This window comes from Heptranchias perlo, chromosome 2 (genome assembly GCF_035084215.1).
Source record: "Heptranchias perlo isolate sHepPer1 chromosome 2, sHepPer1.hap1, whole genome shotgun sequence".
Lineage (NCBI taxonomy): Eukaryota > Metazoa > Chordata > Chondrichthyes > Hexanchiformes > Hexanchidae > Heptranchias > Heptranchias perlo.
In genome coordinates, this window is record NC_090326.1 from 106,726,565 (window position 1) to 106,748,353 (window position 21,789).

General features: G+C 42.2%; 1 protein-coding gene across 1 annotated transcript in view; it reads right to left on the reverse strand.

Moving 5' to 3' along the window:
• LOC137342003 (adenylate cyclase type 1-like) overlaps nt 1-21,789 on the reverse strand; it is a 259,297-nt gene that overhangs the window by 17,440 nt on the left and 220,068 nt on the right. Inside the window, exons 15-17 of the mRNA XM_068005581.1 lie at nt 21,494-21,610; nt 18,474-18,620; nt 18,253-18,351 (exon numbers count right to left, since the gene is read on the reverse strand). Coding sequence (XP_067861682.1) covers nt 18,253-18,351; nt 18,474-18,620; nt 21,494-21,610 — 363 coding nt within the window. The remainder of the gene's footprint in view (nt 1-18,252; nt 18,352-18,473; nt 18,621-21,493; nt 21,611-21,789) is intronic.

The window sequence follows — 21,789 nt, forward strand, 5'->3', positions numbered from 1 at the left end:
ACGTGGATCTACCTGGCAATGATCACGCAGAACTGACTACATAAACTTGGGGTCAGCAGAGAGCAATATTCTGAGCTGTGGCATCTGCTTTAAGAGCACTTGCAGCTGACATGCACCATAGTTAACGGTTGGCTGTGCTATTAAGTTCTTTTTCTTCACTTCCTTCCAGACATAATGCAATGGAGTGGAAAGCAGGGCCACCTTCCTCATTACTATCTTATTCTGCACCACTTCCACTTCACCAGCCATCAAATGCAGACTTGGAGTGTTGGCCTTTGTAAAAGGCTGCCAACATTTTTATTTCCTATATGTTGCTAGACATCTTTAAGTGGTGGCTTCCCTTTGAATTTACCCATCACTCCTTGTAATCAGCTTTTTAAGGATTGCTCTGCATCCAATTTCCCATTCCTTTCTGGTGAGCTCCCAATATGGGCAGGGAGCTCATCCACAGTACGCAACTAAAGTTGAGCCTGCAAAATCAAGCTTACTTCCCATGGTGGGTCTATAGTTTTTGTTGAAGCTATCATTGGTGCAGCAGACAGGTTTTTCCCACTATTCAGGGACATTTCCCCCTGCCTCATTTCCATGCCTGCTATTAGCCTATACACCTCCCCAGTCCACTTGGGGGAAGCCCTAGAAATCTCAGAACAACATAAAGGGGGTGGAGAACTGATGTAAGCTCTCCTCTGCAACCAGGGACTTAGCATTCTCCAGGGATGTTGGAGAGGATATTCGTGGCCACAATTTTTTTTTTCTCTGCTGTTCATACTTCTAAGGAACATAGGAATTGTGAAATGAAAAAAGACCAAGTTCCATCTAGTTCGCCTTCTACCATCCTGATAGTCATGATACAATGGTAATGGAATTGTTGACTAATCATAGCAATCAATCTCTATCAATTAGTCTACAACAGACCCAGAAATGCCTCGCGGGAAAACCCCAGTAGTGGAGAGCTTTGGGAACCATAGGTCCGAAGTCTCACTTTTCCTGCCAAGGATGCTGCATTTACCCCATGTCATGCCTCAAATTACTCATCTACTGTATCCCAAAATGTTGTTTTCTGAAATAAATCGATCTAATTTGCATTTGAATGAATTAATACTGACTGCTTCCACCATCTCCTTAGGGAGTCTGTTCCCATAGATTGACCCCTCGCTCACCAAAATATTATTTCCACAGGTAGTTTGAATTTACCCCCCTTCAAGCACAGGCCGTGTCCTCTGGTTCTACTGTTCTGGACAATGTGAAACAGCTTGTCATGGTCTACATTATCTGATCTCGTTTGGGATGGATGATGGACATCATTTGTATGTTTACTGTCTGGTTGTTATGTGATGCAGGTTGACATAACACAACCTCCATGATATATCACCCAGTCTCACATAACGGGCAAAATATTAACTCTGAGCCGGGAAGATGGCGAGGGGGGCGGGGGGAGGAGTAATATTCCCGATGGGAAACCGGAAGTACATGTTTCCCGGATGACCTTATGATTTTGATGTAAGGACGTCTTTTATTTATTTTTTTGACGGTTTCCCACCCGACAGGTCAGCCAGTTAACAGGCTGATCTCAGTTGGACGGGAGAAAAGGAAGGAAGCAGATGCGAGCAGGTAAGTCTTAGGTTGGGGGGGGGGTCACTGGGGGTTTGGGGTCAGGAGTCATTGAGGATCATCAGAGGGGGTTGGTGTCAGGGGTCATCAGGGGGTCGGGAGCTATCAGGGCGATTGGGGTCGGGAGTCATCAGGGGGTCAGGGTTGAGAGTCATGGGGGGTGGTCGGTGTCAGGAGTTATCGGGGGGGGGCTCAGTCATCAGGGTGGTGTCAGGGGTCCCTGGGGCGGGTCAGTCACTGGGGGTCATCGGGGGGTCGGAGCTCAGGGAGAGGTCGTAGATCGTTGGGGGGAGCAGGAGATTGTAGAGGGAGGTCCGAGATCATGGGGGGGGGGGGGGGGTCAGAAATCGTGGGGGCGTGGGGATCGTGGGGGTTCGCTGCAGGTAGGTTTGTGGGGACTGGGAGAAGCACTCCTGCTCCTTTGGGCCCACAAGCTGTGCTATAAAGGCACTTGCCTGCAGTTTTGGGCCTTCTCGCCTCCTCTCATGTGGCATGAAGTAGAAGGCCCGGGAATCCCGGCCCCCAGGGGTTAAAAACAAAAAACCTATTAAAATGGAGGTCTGCAGACTGCTTCAAAGCTTGTGGTGACCAACCAGCCTCCTGAGAGCAGGTTGGTCGCCTGCCCCTCGTTCCGCCTTCGTTAAAACCGGAAATGGGCGGGTTGGAGGTGGGATTTAGAATTTAAAATTTTTACTGTCCCCTGCCCCCAGCCCACCTGTTTTTCCGTGTTAAAATCATGCCCACAGAGTTTGCCAACAAGCACTATAATACTCCCATTTGAAAAACTGGAACTCAGAGAACTGAGCAGGATGACTTTGGGGAAACATCTTAGAAGTATTTCTAACATACAATAGCTAACTTTATAGGTAAGTTTAGTTTTTCTTTTTTTTTCTTAATTTGTTCATGGGATGGGGGTGTCGCTGGCAAGGCCAGCATTTATTGCCCATCCCTAATTGCCCTTGAGAAGGTGGTGGTGAGCTGCCTTCTTGAACCGCTGCAGTCCGTGTGGTGAAGGTTCTCCCACAGTGCTGTTAGGAAGGGAGTTCCAGGATTTTGACCCAGCAACGATGAAGGAACGGCGATATATTTCCAATTTGGGATGGTGTGTAACTTGGAGGGGAACGTGCAGGTGGTGTTGTTCCCATGTGCCTGTATCTTCTAGAATTATGTAATTTAATGTACTTGTGATATAAGTACATTTATCTGGGTATGTGAGAAAATAACATGGCTGCTCAAAGGACTTGAATAAAATTGGTTAGCTGGTCTTATGATACTTGCTGGTTTGTGAATTGTATCTTATAAAACAAAATTGAGCAATTTGAATGGTTGATTTTGTGGTAGTTGCTGATGCTGATTTGTAGCACTTCCTATCTGTTCAATGAATGGAATTGTTCTTTGTATTTGATCAATGCACTATTGGAGGTTTTCAGCACGGTTAATTTAACAGATAGTGGTTATTTGAACCAATCAAGATTATTGATTTTCCCTGCATTAGTATATTGGCACTTTTGAGATGTGACACTATGGGCAGCTATTAATTGCAAGGCTTTTAATTAGATAGATAAATTAGTATTGATTGTCAACGTTACTTTATGTAAACTAGAAACAGCAATTGATTGGCCAAAAGTTACAGGAATTAATAATTTTATAAAGAAGCTAGATTACATCTGATGGCAATAGGGATTAAAGTTAAAACAAAAAGAAACACATCTGAAGAACAACATAGCTTCAGTCTCCTTTAGATAATGAAACTATCATCTGTGGAATATAACTGTTCAGGAGAATATTGTTAAACTAAGAATCACATTTTTCCTTTAGAACCCAGGTAGAAAATTTGGTTTTCTCTTTTTGGGAATGTTACCAGTGGTTAATTGTCTCCATGAATAGGTCATATACATTAGTGAGAAGAGTACAGATAATATCTGGCTGTCAGAAAGAAAGGGTTTGAAGGTCTAAGTGGCTTTCCTTGGTCCATAGTTTCTTATGCTCTTGAATTCTTTTTGTTATAAGCCACATTGTGCTGTTTAGCTGAAGAGGATGGCACCCGAACCACCACCCTAAACATTCACTCCCTTCACTACCGGTGCACTGTGGCTGCAGTTTGTACCATCCACAGGATGCACTGCAGCAACTCACCAAGGCTTCTTCGACAGCACCTCCCAAACCCACGATCTCTACCACCTAGAAGGACAAGGGGAGCAGGTACAAGGGAACAACACCACCTGCACGTTCCCCTCCAAGTCACACACCATCCCGACTTGGAAATATATCACCGTTCCTTCATCGTCACTGGGTCAAAATCCTAGAACTCCCTACCTAACAGCACTTTGGGAGAACCGTCACCACACGGACTGCAGCGGTTCAAGAAGACGGCTCACCACCACCTTCTCAAGAGCAATTAGGGACGGGCAGTAAATGCTGGCATTGCCAGCGACGCCCACATCCCATGAACGAATAAAAAAATAGTAAAGTGAGCTCAATGCCATTTACATTTAAAGAATTGATTATCACTTGTGCCTTCCTCATTATTTCAAGTTGCTGTATATTTTTCTTAGAACTTGGAAGGATAATATTAAGGGTGAATGTTCAAATCTAGCAATAAAAAATGTTTTATTTGGATGAAATGTTGACTACCAATGAGTTTACTTTCCGTGTCCAAGCATACCAATGTCTGGAGGTGATTTTTACATCAATGATTTGACCTAGTTACCGGTTGATCTTCAGAAGTTTGAGTTCTAGTGATTGGAAAACTGGCCTTCAGGCTGGTTTATAGTTAATAAAAACCCTACCTTTAAAAAAAAGTGCCCACTTCTAAAATGGCTGGTGGGAGTTGGAAGGCAGAAGAGGAGGTAAGGATTTAAAACTTTAAAAAAGTATAGAGTTAGAATGTGTGGAATAAACTAAGAGTAGATAGTGAAAAGAGTAAAGCTAAAGTTAAATTTAAAATAAATAAAAAAAGAATGGTGAGAACAGGAGGTAGATGCAGGACAAGCAACAGATATGATCAAATTTCTTTCTTTTTATGTGATTTTTTGAGGTGTTTATTTTAGTAATTTATTATTTTAGTAATAAACCTGTTCATGTTGCTCGGGTAGTTTTATTACCCTTATCAAAAGCAAAATACTGCCAATGATGGAAATCTGAAACAAAAACAGAAAATGCTGGAAGCACTCAGCAAGTCATGCAGCATCTATGGAGAAAAAAACAGGGTTAACGTTTCAGGTCGATGACCCTTCGTTAGAACTGGAAGAAATTGAAGATTAAACAGTTTTTCAGCAAGTACAGAGCCAGGGAAACGGGGGGAGGAAAGGCTGGGGAGGAGGGAACAATAGGTATTATGCTGTTTACATTGTGTCACAATGCATGAGCTGAAAACAAACAAAACCGGTTGTCTAAGTGGCTGGTTGCCATCAGTTTAAGGGTTAACACTTGATCCCCGTTTATAACATTTTCATGATGCAGGCCAGTCTTGTCTGGAATACAGCATGGAATAATGGAGAGCATTGAACACTTCTAAAAACCTCCATTCAAATCAGATAAGATACAAGTACAATTTTAATACATTTTCTAACAATTATCATCTTAAATATCATATATATAGACTAAATAAAAATCTGAGGAATGGCGATTCATTTATTCCATTGAGAGGACTTTAAACCTTGAGCTTTCTTGTACATGGGTAAACTGAATCATTGTGTATTCCCCACACAGCAATGGGGAAAATCACTGCTGTGAAAACATTTCGATGTTTGAAATCAGTATAAATGAATAACAGATCAATGCTCCTGTTATAATGAAGTTTCCACCCATTTATAGTGAAAATCTGTAAATTAATATTCCATTGTTCAACCTGCCACGAACAGTGTAAAAGTCATATAGAACAATGGAAATTAATGCTTTGATTTAAAAAAAAACACATAAATCGATGTCTGGGCACTGATTGAGCTGTTTTATCAGACTTTTAAAGACCTGTTCATCTCAATTAAACTACAGCAACAATTGTGTTTGTACAAAGTATGCTCCTAATTTCTGGTCAGGTTTTCAAGCTCAAGAACAAGAGAAATGCAACACATTCTTTGGATTATAGAGTCTTTGCATCACCCTTTGAATCAGCAATAGGAATGCAGAGATATCAAGTGGAGTTGGCTGTTTATTGTAACTGAACTTCAACTTGTCAAAGTGGTAGCCAGTAATCCTCAATCAGCCAGATCCTGATATAATGAGATTTTGTCATGGAAAACAAGATGTCACTGTAAAAGTGCTTTACAGCTAATTATAAAAACAACCAAGAGTAATATATACTGTTACTGCTACTTGGACACAGCCTGCTCATCACATATTGGAGCCCACACACCAGATGCTATAATTTAATATATTTAGATTTATATAGCGTTGCATATATTTACACTATTTATACAATATCGGGATGTTGCTTGAATGATATACTGAACAGGCAGTTATTCCCAAAACCAGACTCCAGTAATTTATACTCTGTGTGAGTCAAAGGTTGGCAATGATATATATCTTGCTTATTGTATTAATATCAAAGCAGCCATTTTCCTCCTGGCCATTTCCACCATTCCACAGTCAGCCCCACCTTTCCCATTCCTGCTCCGATAGTAGGCAGACTCCTCACTTGGAAGTAGAAGCAAAGGGAAAGGATCAGAGGGATAGAAGTAGTGAACATCAAAACAGTAATGAACTGCCTATTATTTTTCACAATGAGTTACTTTTCAGGGTTAAATGTTAGTTAGTGCCTGTTGCTATGGCATCATGATATGTACACTGCAGCTGCTGGATAACTGTAACAGGAAGCCCATATGCATGTGTTTAAAAAAGTAACTATTTACTATTTAGTAAATATAAAGTAAATAATAATTATGGAAATCCTGCTGCTGGTTTTTGATTTTCAGTTGGATTATGATGGTGAGATCTGCTCAAAAGCAGTAGGAAATTTTTCGTGGTCCTCCGACTGGTGAAGATAAATTTGTAGTATTTCCCCAATGGCCCAATAAGTGAATGCACGGTGTGGTGTACAACTGAACTGTACAGACTCGGAGCGTATCAGGTTTCATAGTTATTCTGTCCTGATTGATCTGATCCCTGTCATAGCAGAAGTCCAAGTCCTAATGTTGGCTTCAAAATTTCTCGTCTAGGCAGGTAACTATCAGCCAAGATTCCCAATTCTGATCACCAGGTTTTCTTATTGTGACCACTATCCAATGACTCTTGCTGGAAAGTGCAGTTGTGGATATCATTAAAACAAGGATAGGGCTCAGCTGTGATGCTTACAAGGGGAATAGCCTGCCAATGGTCACAATTAAGGTTCACACATGATGAATGGCTACTTTGAAATGGGGTTCTGCTGGCATCTTCATGAGAGTAGCATTGAAAAGGGCAGAAAATTGGAGGGGGGGGCAGAAAAGCAAACTTAGTAATAAGCCATAAATAAAAACAGAAAATGCTGGAAAAGCTCAGCAAGTGAGGCAGCATCTGTGGAGAAAGAAACAGAGTTAATATTTCAGGTCGAAGACCGTTCGTCAGAATGGCAGGTAAGGGTAAAAAGGTACATATCAGCCATGATCTAGTTGAATGGCCGAATAGGCTTGAGGGGCTGAATGGCCTACTCTTGTTCCTGTGCAGGAGTGGAATGGTGCCACTGACATTCTAGCTGGCCGTTTGAGGTGGACACTACTGTGCCCACCCTACATATTCAAATGATCCCATCCCCATAATTTGGGATGGGATCTGGACCTGCCCACCCCGGTGGATTTAGGGTCCACTCCACCACTCTTCTGCCAGCAGAGCAGCCCTACAATAATTGTGGGCCCTAACTTTAATACCAATCCTTATTTCTTATCGTCAGTAGTATGTGTGACCTGAATATAAATTTGACCTGAATTGAAACTTCTGCCAGCTAAACTAAACCATCCCTTTTTTTGCTCCCACCAGCACCTCTAACTCTGCCTCCCTCAACCTCCTCAGCTGTCTTTTCAGACCAAATCCAATGGTGTGTTACCTCAGCATCTTGTTTGGCCCCACATCTGAACCATCGCCAAGACCATACTCTTCCACCTCCTGAACACTGCCTGCTTATGCCCCACATGTTTCTCAAGAATTCAATTCTGCCAAGATGTCTTCACTATCTTCCTCATCGCCATTCTTAACAAACTTCAACTAATCAAGAACTGTGTGCCCCATGTCCTCCCCCATACACTCATCACGTTCACCATTGCCAAGCTCCATTGGTTCCCTGTGCCCAAGTGAATCGATTTTGTGAGATCTTCATCTTACAATACCACTACCCAAACTGAATGATCATTTCTAACCACATATCCCTGACGGAACCCTTTGCTTCTGACTCCAGATTACTGCTTGTTTCCAGCTCTCTTCACTCTATCATTCAGTCAATATACCGCCGCCATCTGGACAAATCTCTTTAAACTACTTCACCATGCTACCTCCTTTCCTGCCTTAAAAAGATCCTGAAACCCCCAACTCTTTGATGAGGCATTTGGCTCCACCCCCCACCCATAAATTTCTTTGTTTCTCTTGCTCTGTATGCACTTTGTGGCTTGTTAAGATATTGGAGGTAAATTTCCTCGGGGTTTCTCCTGCTCCATCACCATAATGTTGGCATATGGACATAAACTGTGTTTCTGAACTTCCGCCAAAGATACGGCGGGAGAAGCCTTGAGGAAATGCCTGGCGGTTGTTTCAGATGAACGCTATTGCTGCTGTTAAAAATTCTATTTATTGTGTTACTCTGCCAGATATAAGAGATAAAGTTTGAAACTTGTTATATATAAGTGTTGGGGCACATGTAAAACTTTTAGATTTCTAGATATCATAACTGACTGTACTATTACTGACAGAACTCTTTACACAATGTATTTTAGATATACAGGCTGAGAAATTGGAGTAATGCTGGAATACAACACGAAATGGGCATCGCCAAGGGAACGCAAGCCCGAAAACGTCAGCTCAAGGCTCACTGGAAATTGGGCCTCGTCGATATAAAACTGGTGAGCAGTGGATGCCAATCGGGCATCCTGGTGAAACTCACCAATTGGAGCCTTGGGAAATTCACGCGGCACCGACTCCGAGCTGGTCCGTAGGTAGATCTGGTGGGGGATGCGAATCAGAGGGGGATGAGCCCGAGTAGGTACCGGCCTGCAGCACTGTTGTGGAGTCAGGAGGAGCAGGAGCACTCCTATTCCTCCTGGCTCCAACTAAACATAAGTTTAAAAAAAGTTAACTTTCCCTATTGTCGGCGGCCTCCAGTGGTCCCTTTAAGGACTGCTGTTTAGACCCTTGTACACCCAGAACAACTGAGCTGAGTATGCACGGTGCATGCTCCACCCAGTTTATGCTCAATTTGGGAGTGGGGGCCTAAAGTAGGCATTAGTACTCTGATTAGAATCATAGAATCATACAGCACAGAAGGAGGCCATTCGGCCCGTCATGCCTGTGCCGGCTCTTTGAAAGAGCTGTCCACTTTAGTCCTACACCCCAGCTATTTCCTGCAAATTAGTCCTCTTCAAGCACATGTCCAATTGCCTTTTGAAAGTTACTATAGAATCTGCTTCCACCATTCTTTCAGGTAGTGCGTTCCAGATATTAGCAACCCTCTGTGTGAAAAAAATCCTCCTCATTTCCCCTCTAGTTCTTTTGTCAATTATTAAAAATCTATGACCTTTGGTTACCGACCCACTTGCTAGAGGAAACAGTTTCTACTTACTTGCTCTATCAAAACCCCATATCATTTTGAATACGTCTATTAGGTCTCCCCATAACCTTCTCTGGTCTAAGGAGAACAATCCCAGCTTCTCCAATCTCTCCACATAACTGAAATCTCTCATCTTGGTAAACCTTCTTTGTACACTCTCCAAGGCCTTGACATCCTTCCTAAAGTGTGATGCCCAGAATTGTACTCAATACTCCAGCTGAGACCTAACCAGTGATTTGTAAAGATTTAGCATGTCTACCTTGTTTTTATATTCAATGCCCCGTTTACAAAATCAAGCATCCCATTCACCTTCTTAATCGCCTTATCAACTTGCCATGCCACCTTCAAAGATTTGTGAATATGCATTCCCAGATCCCTCTGCTCTTGCATCCCCCCCAAAATAATACCATTTAGATTATACTGCCTCGCCATGTTGTTCCTCCCAAAGTGCATCACTTCACACTTATCAGCATTAAACTGCACCTGCCATGTGTCTGCCCATTTCACCAGTCTATCTATGGCCTCCTGAAGTCTGCTACTGTGCTGCTTACGATTTACTACGTTGCCAAATTTTGTAACATCCGCAGACATCAAAATTGTACTCCCTATACCCAAGTCCAGGTCATTTATACAAAACAAGTAAAGCAATGGTCCTAATACCGACCCCTGGGGGATCACACTGCATACCTCTCTCCAGTCAGAGAAACATCCATTCACCGCTACTCTCTGACTCCTATCCCTTAGCCAATTACGTACCCAAGTCCCATGTGCTTCTATTTTCCGAATAAGTCTGTTTTGTGGTACTTTATCAAATGTCTTTAGAAAGTCTTTATATACGTCGACTGCGCTACCTTCATCAACCCACTCTGTTACTTCATCAAAGAACTCAATCAGGATAGCCTGACACGATTAGCATATTCAAGGGGCTTAACACTTGCTACAGGCGGGCGTCCTGGACATCTGGGGCATGATTTTGACCCCAGGGCGGGAAAGGGACGGGGGGGTCAAATTGCAGACGGGAAACCCAGAAGTACGGGTTTCCTGGACGTCCTTACGATTTTGAAATAAGGACGTCTTTTATTTATTTTTTGCTGTCCGACTGACCGGCCTGATTGACAGGCTGGTCTCAGTCAGACGGGAGAGCAGCCAGGGAGAGGAGGAGTTCGGGTAAGTCTGCAGGTAAGTCTTTGATTGTATGGATTGGTGGGGAGGTCGGGGGGGGGGGAGGGGGGGCATGGGTTGGCATGGGGATCGTCAGTCACGGGAGAGGGACTGGGGGGTCAGTCACGGGGGTGGGGGGGGGGGATTGGGATCAGGGGTCATCGCGGTGATCCACGATCATTGGGGATGGGGATCGGGGATTGGGGTAGGGGGTCTGCGATCGTTGGGGGTGGGATCGGGGTCGGGAGTCCACGATTGGGGATCCGCGATCATTGGGGGGGGGATTGGGGATCGGGGCTGGGGGACCGCGATCGTTGGGGGGATTGGGATCGGGGGTCCGCGATCGTTGGAGGATCGCTGCAGGCAGGCTTGTTGGGTCTGGGGGAAGCAGTCATGCTCCTCCCGGACCACAAGTTGTGCCAGGAAGGCACCTACCTGTAGTCTCGGGCCTTCTTTCCTCCTTTCACGAGGCGTGAAAGAGAAGGCCCGGGAATCCCAGACCCCCAGGGTTGAAATTGGAAACTGTGGGAAAATGGAGGCCCGAAGCCTCCTTGAAGGGTTTTAAGGCCCGACCCGCCTCCTGACAGCGGGTTGGTCGCCCGTCCCTCGTCCCACCCCGGTGAAAACCGGAAATGAGCGGGTTGGATGCGGGTCTGAAATAGTTGCAATTTTGAATGCCCATCCGCCCCCAACCCATCCATTTTTCACTGTTAAAATCAGAGAGATCACACCTGGAAATTGGTCGCCCCAACACTAATTTTTCACCCAAAAAATGGGCGAGGCGGTGACCAATTTCACCATGTTCTCCGCAGTAATGGGGCTACAAGGTTAACCTATCTTGTGGAAACACTATTTGCGTTCACTTACAGATGGCACACTGATAACCATTGCCAGCACGAAGGCTGATTAAATCCAGATAAAATCCGATTTAACAGGTAAAAAGGATATATTACAAAAAAAATAGCAAATTCCAGGGAGTGGTTTGAAGGCTGTGATCAAATCTTGGGGTCCAGATGACTGTTATTGGATTTGGTAATAATTTTTTTTCTCTAATTGTTCATGACATCATCTCCACCCTTTGATTAAGTTACTGCCTGGTAATCATTTCCAGATGTTCACTATTCTAAACACAAGGGGCCAAATTGGACCTGGAAGCAATTTGTACAGATGAGCAATTCAGTAACTTGCTTGAATCACAATTGCATATATTGCATAGTGGATATGTCATTTAATTCAACAGGACTATAGCGCTATATTGACAGTGCAGTTACACTACAATTTTAACACGGAGGTGAAGCATTTATATTTTTCAGCATTGTACACTGTGGAGTGGAAATCAGTTTTCAAGGCCCTAAACCGATGCTGCAGTTATAGTGTAAATGGCAACCTTGGTTTAATGAGCCCAGTGAATATGCAGTGAAGCATCAGGATCAAAAGGGAGCAAGTTGAGGCATCAGATTTTCATACAGCAGATTATAAGTAACAATAATCTGATGTATGCATAGATACATCGGTAAAACTTATGAGAAAGTTATAGTAAGTTTGTTATTTTGTTTTTGTCTGTCAAGTTTAGAAATAGTTGAAATAATGGCTTGACCTAACAGCATAATTTCTGACACCTAATGAAACCATTATAGTGATTCAGTATTCACAAATATAATAGTCTGACTCTGTACATTAAATGTTATTGCTATTATTATGTTGGAATTTTGTTTTTCAAATGAATTGTTCCACTGCATAATAGTTTGGTGGAACAAACAACATGGTTAAGATTCAACCCATGACCAAACCAGTGGAACAGTCAATAGAGATCACACGGAGCAAAATATATTTGGCAGCATAATTAAATTTGTGACACTTGCGGAATGTAAACTATTGAATATTATTTGAGTGAGCTAGACACATTTACTGTTAGTACCTAAGGTTGGAGAATTGCTTTAATTTAGTGTCTAATGACCACTTGACTGATTTGTGATCTTCTCTTTAATACATCCGGGTCTGAGTCACTAATTTCTTGTTGAAACTAACTATAGCTCTATAAGTCTCGATATAATCCTCCTTTAAAGGAACTGCCATTTTATTAACATATGAGATTGCCAGAGTATAACTATCCAGTTTTAATAAGGTGATTTGCCTGCTTGCTCATGACAATATAAAAGGACTGTGTGTTACCATGGAGGAAAGTTTTCCCTTAGTAACACGAACAAGAAGCAAAATACTGAAAATCCTGGAAATCTGAAACAAAAACAGAAAAGACCAGAAACACTCAGGAGATCAGGTAGCGTCTGTTGAGAGAACACAAGTTGACATTTCTGGTGTGGAACACTTGTTCTGAACTGGAAGATATTACAGATTAACATTTTAAGGGAAAGGAGGCGAAAACTAACAGACAACAACAACACATGGTGGGGGAAGAATAGAATGACCTGTAAAGTGCTTAGGTGGAGAACAGACGACGGTTAAATGGCCTCCATGTGCAAATCACTTCTGCCATTCAACCATCTCCTGGGGTATGATTTTAGCTCGGAGCTGGGAACCCAGCGTGAATGTAGATATTCGCTTTAGGGAACCCGGAAGACAAATGAGTGCGTCGCAATCTGGTAAGTACTTGAGCTTCCAGGTTTCCCACGTGCCAGGCAGCCAGATTGACAGGCTGAATGCCTGTCGGAAGTGAAAAGAGCCGCGAATCGGAGAGGAGGGAGGGAGGGAGAGTGAGATCGTGGGCCGTGGAAGAAATCAGAGAGATGGGGGAGGTGGGGGGACGTGAAGAAGATTGGGTGGGGGGAACCAGCATCAGGAGAAGTGGGGGGGCGGTGAGAGGCCGATTATGGAGGTCCAATCACGCCAGGTGAGCTTGTTGGGCCTGGATAAAGCACTGCTGCTCCTCTGGGCCCAAAAGCAGTGCAATAAAGGCACTCTCCACATGGATCCGGCCCTCCACACCTGCTTTCACCTGACGTGACTCAGAAGTGATGGGAAACCTGAACAGGTAAGGTTAATTTTGTTTGAATTTCTAATACACAAAAAATTAAGTGCCTCAACTGTATTGAAAGTCTATATACAGAACATCAACCACACTACCCTCATCAACCCTCTCCGTTACTTCATCAAAGAACTCCTGGGATGAGAGGGTTGTCCAATCCGTGCTGATTTTCATTTATTCGCCCATATTTCTCCAAGTGCTAATTAATTTTGTCCTTATTATTGTCTCTAAAAGTTTCCCCACAGTCGATGACTGGCCTGTAACTGTCGGGTGGATCCCTCTCCCCTTTTTTGAACAGGGGTGTAACATTTGCAATCCTCCAGCACTGACCCCATATCTAAGAAGGATTAGAAGTTTGTGGCCAGAGCCTCTGCAATTTCCACCCTTACTTCCCTCAGTAACCTAGGATGCATCCCATCTGGACCGGGTGACTTTTCTGCCTTGAGTACTGCCAATCTTTTAATTACCTCATCTTTATCTATTTATATCCTATCCAATATCACTACTACATCCTCCTTTACTGGTACATTGGCAGAATCCTCTTCTCTAGTGAAGACTGATGTGAAGTATTCATTTAATACCTCAGCCATGTCCTCTGCCTCCACAAGGAGATCTCCTTTTTTGTCCCTAATCAGTCTCACCCTTCCATGACTACGCTTTTACCTTTTATATGTTTATAAAAGATTTTTGGGTTCCTTTTTATGTTAGCTGATAATCTATTCTCATACTCTCTCTTTGCCCCTATTATTCCCTTTTTTAGATCTCCTCTGTACTTTCTGTATTCAGCTTGGTTCTCTACTGTATTATGGACCTTGCATTCATCATAAACCTCCTTTTTCTGTTTCATTTTAATCTCTATATCTTTAGTCATCCAGGGAGCTCTAGCTTTGGATACCCTTCCTTTCCCCCTTGTAGGGATGTGTCTACTCTGTACCCGAACCAATTTCTCCTTGAAGGACCTCCCATTGTTCAGTTACAGTTTTGTCTACCAATTTTTGATTCCAATCCATCTGGGAAAGATCCCTTTTTAACTCAGTGAAATTTGCCCTCCTCCAGTTAAGCATTTTCACATTTGATTGCTCCTTGTCATTTTCCATAACTATTCCAAACCTAATGATATTATGATCACTGTTCCCCAAATGCTCCCCCACTGAAACATGCTCCACCTGCCCCACTTCATTACTCAGAACTTGATCCAGCACTGTCTCCTTCCTGGTTGGATTGGAAACACATTGTTCCAGAAAGTTCTCTTGAACCCATTTCAGGAATTCCACCCCCTCTTGCCCTTTACACTGTTACTGTCCCAGTCTATATTAGGGTAATTGAAGTCACCTATTATTACTACTCTATAGCTCGTGCATCTTTCTGTAATTTGCCTGCAAATGTTCTTCTCTATCTCCTTCCCACTATTTGGTGGCCTATAGTATACACCCAGTAGCGTAATAGCTCCTCTATTGTTCCTTCATTCTAACCAATAGATTCTGTCTTTGACCCCTCAACTACAATATCCCTTTCCAGTGTTATAGTAGTTTATATGACCAATACTGCCACCCCTCCTCCATCCTTTCTTTCCTTTCCTATCTTTCCTGAATATCCTGTAGCCAGGAATATTAAGTATCCAATCCTGCCCTTCTTTGAGACAGGTCTCTGTGATTGCCACTGCACATAGTCCCATGTGGCAACAAGTTCCTGCAGTTCACCAACCTTATTTACCATGCTATGTGCGTTTACAAAGTGTGCGTTTAAGTATCGCCCCATTAGCTTTAAGTAGGGACGGGACTTCTGGGTTTCTGTTGCATGTGCATCGAGATGCACCTGGGTTAAACCCGGAAGTGGATGCTTTGGAGCCCCGGATGCGGTCCTGCTCCAAAAATCAACTATTTTTATTGTCCAACCGCCCCCAACCCACCCGTTCTTGGGGGTTAAAATTACCCCCCTGTTCTCCACCTTAGCAGGCTATTTGATTTCTTTCCTCCTGTCTGTGTGTATGTGTGTTTGGTTACTGCATGTCTTTTCCCTCTTTTCCCGTTCCTTTTTAAATGCTGTTCATTCGTCATAAATTCAAGTCCTGAAAAAGAATTCCACATGTAAAAGGTCAGCTTGTGTTCTCTTGATGAATGCTGTCTGACCTGCTGAGTGTTTCCAACATTTTTGCTTTTGTCTCCCTTTATTATACAACTGTAGAATAGATGAGCAATATCTTGGGTATGTATAATGTGTCACGTTTTGAATGATACTTTTGTGAATGCATCTTATCTTTGCATATGCAAATACCGCTTTCCAACCTCGCAATAAGAACATTTTTACTCCACAAAAAAATGCAATATTAAGTAGGAAGCTATTTGCACGATAATAAAGTGTACGCAAATCATACAATCACAGATCTGTAGAAAGGTTACAGCTTGGAAGGAGGCCATTCAGCGCATCGAGTCTGCACTGGCTCAATGCACGAGCAATCTAGCTAGTCCCACTCCCCCCATCCTATCCCCGTAGCCCTGAAAAATTTTTAGTTTCAAGTACTTACCCAATTCGCTTTTGAAAGCCATGATTGAATCTGTCTCCACCACCCCCTTGGGCAGTGCATTCCAGATCCTAACCAGACACTGTGTAAAACTGCTTTTCCTGATATCACCTTTGGTTCTTTTGCCAATCACCTTAAATCTATGTCCTCTGGTTCTTGACCCTTCCGCCAATGGGAAAAGTTTCTCTCTATCTACTCCATCAAGACCCTTCAAGATTTTGAATACCTCTATCAAATCTCCTCGCAACTGTCTCTGTTCCAAGGAGAACAACCCCAGCTTCTCCAGTCTATCCATGTAACTAAAGTCCCTCATCCCTGGAATCGTTCTAGTAAATCTCTTCTGCACCCTCTCTAAGGCCTTCACATCTTTCCTAAAGTGTGGTGCCCAGAACTGGACACAATACTCCAGTTGTGGTCGAACAGTGTTTTTTAAAGATTCATCATGACTTCCATACTTTTGTACTCTATGCCTTTATTATATAGCACAGGATCCCGTATGCTTTTTTTAACCGTTTTCTCAACCTGCCCTGCCACCTTCAATGATTTGTGCATATATGCCCCCAGATCTCTCTGTTCCTGTACCCCTTTTATAGTTGTGCCCTTTAGTTTATATTGCCTCTCCTCATTCTTCCTACCGAAATGTATCACTTCCCATTTTTCTGCGTCAAATTTCATCTGCCACGTGTCTGCCCATGGCACCAGTGTGTCTATATCATCTTGAAGTCTATCACTATCCTCCTCATTCCTTACTACCCTTCCAAGTTTTGTGTCATCTGCAAATTTTGAAATTGTGCCCTGTACACCCAAGTCCAAGTCATTAATATATATCAAGAAAAGCAGTGGTCCCAGCTCCGACCCCTAGGGAACACCACTGTACACCTCCCTCCAGTCCGAAAAACAACTGTTCGCCACTACTCTCTGTTTCCTGTCCCTTAGCTAATTCTGTATTCATGTTGCTACTGCCCCCTTTATTCCATGGGCTGCAATCTTGATGATAAGCCTACCATGCAGCACTTTATCAAACGCCTTGTTTAAAGTCCATGTACACCACATCAACTGCATTGCCCTCATCTACCCTTTCTGTTACCTCATCAAAAAACTCTATCAGGTTAGTTAAACTTGATTTGCCTTTAACAAATCCGTGCTGGCTTTCCCTAATCAATCCACATTCGTCCAAGTGACTGTTAATTCTGTCCCAGATTATCGTTTCTAAAAGTTTCCCCACCACTGAGGTTAAATTGACTGGCCTATAGCTGCTGGGTTTGTCCTTACACCCTTTTTTGAACAAGGGTGTAACATTTGCAATTCTCCAGTCCTCTGGCACCCCTTCTCCCCCCATATCTACGTATGTTTGGAAGGTTATGGCCAGTACCTCCACAATTTCCACCCTTACTTCCCTCAGCCACCTAGGATGTATCCCATCCGGACCGGGTGACTTATCTATTTTAATACAGCTAACCTTTCTAGTACCTCTTCTTTAACAATTTTTAGCCCATCCAGTATCTCAACTATATCTTCCTTTACTCAGACTCTGGCAGCATCTTCTTCCTTGGTAAAGACAGATGCAAAGTACTCATCCCCTCGGCCTCATCCTCGGCCATCCCCTCTGCCTCCATGAGCAAATCTCCTTTATGGTCCCTAATTGGTCCCACCCCTCCTCTTATTACCCTTTTTACTCTTTATATGCCTGTAGAAGATTTTTGGATTCCCTTTTATGTTTCCCACCAGTCTATTCTCATACTCTCTCTTTGCTCCTCTTATTTCCTTTTTCACTTCCCCTCTGAACTTTCTATATTCTGCCTGGTAAATATAGAAGTACAGTCTCCACTCAAAACAACTGGCATTTAAAAAGCTGAAACCTAAATAATATTGAAACTCAATGATATCAATTCATTAACGGGTCACATGTACAGCACCCTTAGCATTACTACGTGGCTGTGCAGTTGATTCTAACTGTGAACCTTAGAGAACTGCACCGGTGAAAATGCAATTACAGCAATGGTAAAGTCCACTATTACAAACATGGCAGGGAAGTCCATCTTGCTGTGTTATAACACCGAGAAAATTGATCAGGCTTAGTTTAGATTTGTTAATAATCAACTTTTTCTACATTGTTACAAGGTATTTTTGGTGTGTCCTTGTATTTGTGGAATAGGAGATGCAAATGCTTGATTAGTTGTTTTCCCTGTGTGTGCTTGGTAATGATGGCTCGCTGTTAACTAGAGGACTTGCAACCCAATTGCTCACCTTGGTTCCAGTTGTAGGTACAAGTCCAACTGCTCCCATATAAGTGCTGCCAATTGTTTTGATTTTCTCTATGTCCTTATAACATTCCTTGTCCATTAGCTTTTGTACCAAAAGAAAGATGTGAATACATTTATAAGAATTATAAAATAAGAGCATTGTTCAAACATTTTATAAATCAAGACTTTTATTATTTAGTATAGTTGATATAGAATTAAACGTACCTCATCAAAGTCGGCTATTATCTCATTCAAGAGGCGCAAACACTCAACCCCCATGTTATTACCATCTAGTTCAATATAAAAGTCATTAAAATTGGGAATTGAGGCAAACATCACACCCACTTGTGAATATGACTGGTAGTAAAGGTCCTGCAATGAACAACACATGGAGGTTAAGGGCAACATTGGAGCAAAAGTATAGTTGAGAAGGAGGGAATAACATACAAGTTCCCTCCTAGACACAGATTAGACCAAGAGCACATTATGATTGTCACAGAGAGGAATTTTGTCTAAGAGTCTTAAATGTTCATACAAGAACTGCGCTGCGTGTAATTCCTGGCCTATTACTCTTTCCTTTATTGCTTAAACAATCCAAGCTGTGGACAGCTGAATGCATTTTGACTATGCTGTTTCTTATTTGAATAATGAATAATTATGCTAAATTAGTATAGGAAGATGATCCTGCTTATGTCTTTCCTTCTCTCACTGCTAGGTAACATGCCAAGATAGAGGAGACAATATGGATAGTAGTCAGCAGGAGCACTGTAGTTACTACATTGCTCCACTAGAGGTACTCAGAGTTACAGTAATTCTTCAGATAGTCAGCATGAAATATTAAATGCTCAAGTATTTCTTTATCTGGGATGAAACAAATCTGAACATATATTATTTCTTCTACTGTAATAGTACAGGCGTGTTCTCAACAAATATTAACCATTTCATGGTGCACTGTTGAGAAATGCTTGAATCCCATGGCCTAATTCTCAATTAATTGACAAAGTTGATGCCACAAGTCAAGGAATATTGAACCCTAAATTGCATTTTACCCATAGTTCCTTGCAAAAAGAAAGCCAAGCTATCGTAAGGGGAGTCGAAAATAAAGATGTGACTTTTCAGTAAAACCATGCTGCTGCCTTCTTGGAAATTAAGAGTTTACCATTAATACTATTTCTTACACTTGTCAGCAATACAAAACTAAAATCTACTTTTTGTACATTTTTCTGAAGGAAAGTAAGACCAAGTAGATGTAACTATTCTAGGATAATTGGCCAGTATTACTAGTAGGATCTGTACAGGAAGGTGAAGCTCACCTACTGGACAACTGTAGAATATTTTCAAGTGAAGATAAGCTTTTCAAGAGGGATGGGATACATTTGAACTTCTTGGGAGCTGAAAGGCTGGCTTAGATTGCTGAGGAAGCAATTGGAAACTAATTGGAACTGAGGTTATTCTAGTTATCTCTGAGTGTAAGTCCTTCACGATTAAAATCCCAAGTAAAGCTGTTGTTAATTATAAGGACTCAGTTGGATTATACCGTAAGAATCAGGGTTATAAAGGAAAAGGGCTCATAGGAACAGGAGTAGGCCATTCAGCCCCTCAAGCCTATTCTGCCATTTAATTAGATCATGGCAGATCTGTACCTCAACATCTTTTTACCTGCCTTTAATCCATATCCCTTGATACCCTTACCTAATAAAAATCTGTCAATCTCAGTCTTGAAAATTTCAATTGACCCAGCTTCCCTAGCCTTTTGGGGGAGTGAGTTCCAGATTTCCACTGCCCTTTGTGTGAAAAAGTGCTTCCTGATTTCACCCCTAAATGGCCTGACTCTAATTTTAAGATTATGTTCCCTGTTCTTGATTCCCCCACCAGAGGAAATAGCTTCTCTGTATCTACCCTATCAAATCCTTTTATAATTTTAAACACCTCAAGGGGGGTTCACAAGCAGAACATTAACAAACCCTTAAAATGCTTTTATGTCAATTCTAGGAGTATTAAAAATAAAATGGTAGTGTCACAGTCATATGCAGCTATCAAAGATTTATACATTATCAGTGTTTCTGAAACATGGTCAGATGTAAATGATGGAACTGAATTTCAGTTAAAGGGTTATAAAGGATTTGAAAATAATAGCATGGTACAAAGATATGTTCACCTCTAATTGGTAAACAAGATTTAATTATTCCTGAGAGAAATTCTATTGGTCTGCAGGGAGGAACTAAAGCAATTTGGGTGCCGCTGCATCAAGCAGTTGGTCCTAAATTGATCACTGTATTTGCTATAGGCCTCCAGGTTAGAGGGCTAACCAGGACAAGGCACTTTGTGTGTAAATTAAAAGGAATACAGGATTAGGTCATTTATGTAATGGGGGATTTTAACGATCCAGTTATTCAGTGGACAGCCACTTAGAATCATAGAAAATTTATGACACAGAAGGAGGCCATTCGGCCCATCATGTCCACGCCAGCTGAGACACGAGCCACCCAGCCTAATCCCACTTTCCCGCATTTGGTCCATAGCCCTGCAGGTCACGGCTCTTCAGGTGCACGTCCAGGTATTTTTTAAATGAGTTGAGGATTTCTGCCTCTACCACCCTCTCAGGCAGTGAGGGGGACAGGACTGATAATGTTTTCTCTCACATCATGTTCAAGAGAATACCACGGAAAATCATTTACTAGACTTAATCTTTAGCAATGATCCAGAGAAGATATCAGACCTCTCTGTGGGGGAACGTGATCTAACTGAATGGCAGAACAGGCTTGACAGGCTGAATGGCCTACCCCTGTTCCTATAACACCTGGGCAATTATAACATTATCGGATGAAGCTGATTAGCCAAGTTACTGGTGCAGGTAATTTAATATTAGTGCCAGATTTCAGGAGATCTAAATTTGTGAGAATGAGTAAGGTGGAAATGGGGAAACTGTTAGGGGTAACAATAACTTTGGTACGTTAATAAGCTTCCTGTTTCCAGCTGAAACTATTATCCCAAAGCTATTTTCATTGCCTCATACTATAAATAAATAATGTTTAAAAATTAAATTCAAAATAAGGAACAATCTTAACAGTAATTACAGCATCCTTACTCAAAAATAACAGTCGCATAATTCAGTTAAATAAAATGTCACGCACTGATAGTTAATATTCTATATCTGTTATGTTCAGTGAGATGAAAAATTGCCTACATTTCAAAGAACAATCATTTGCTAAAGTGGCAAAAGATTTTAATAAGGTTTGTCTCACCATATTTCGTGGATTGGACAATAAAAAATGTTGTGCGACGTGTGCTGGAAGTAAATTAAAGAGAATCCGTTTGTTGTCGAGCTTCACCCGTTCCATGTCATCTCTCTCTTCTTCAGCCTGAGAGGAAATACATTAAATGAGTTGCCGGCTCCATTGACTTGCAACAAATTGTTCAGGGTGAACAGTGAGACAAACATTGTGTCGGAGAAATACTTGGAAGAAAGCAATTATGTCTTTATTAGACCGCTTTTTTAGTGTGCTGTAAGAGATCTTTTGTGGGGTGGAATTTCCTCTGG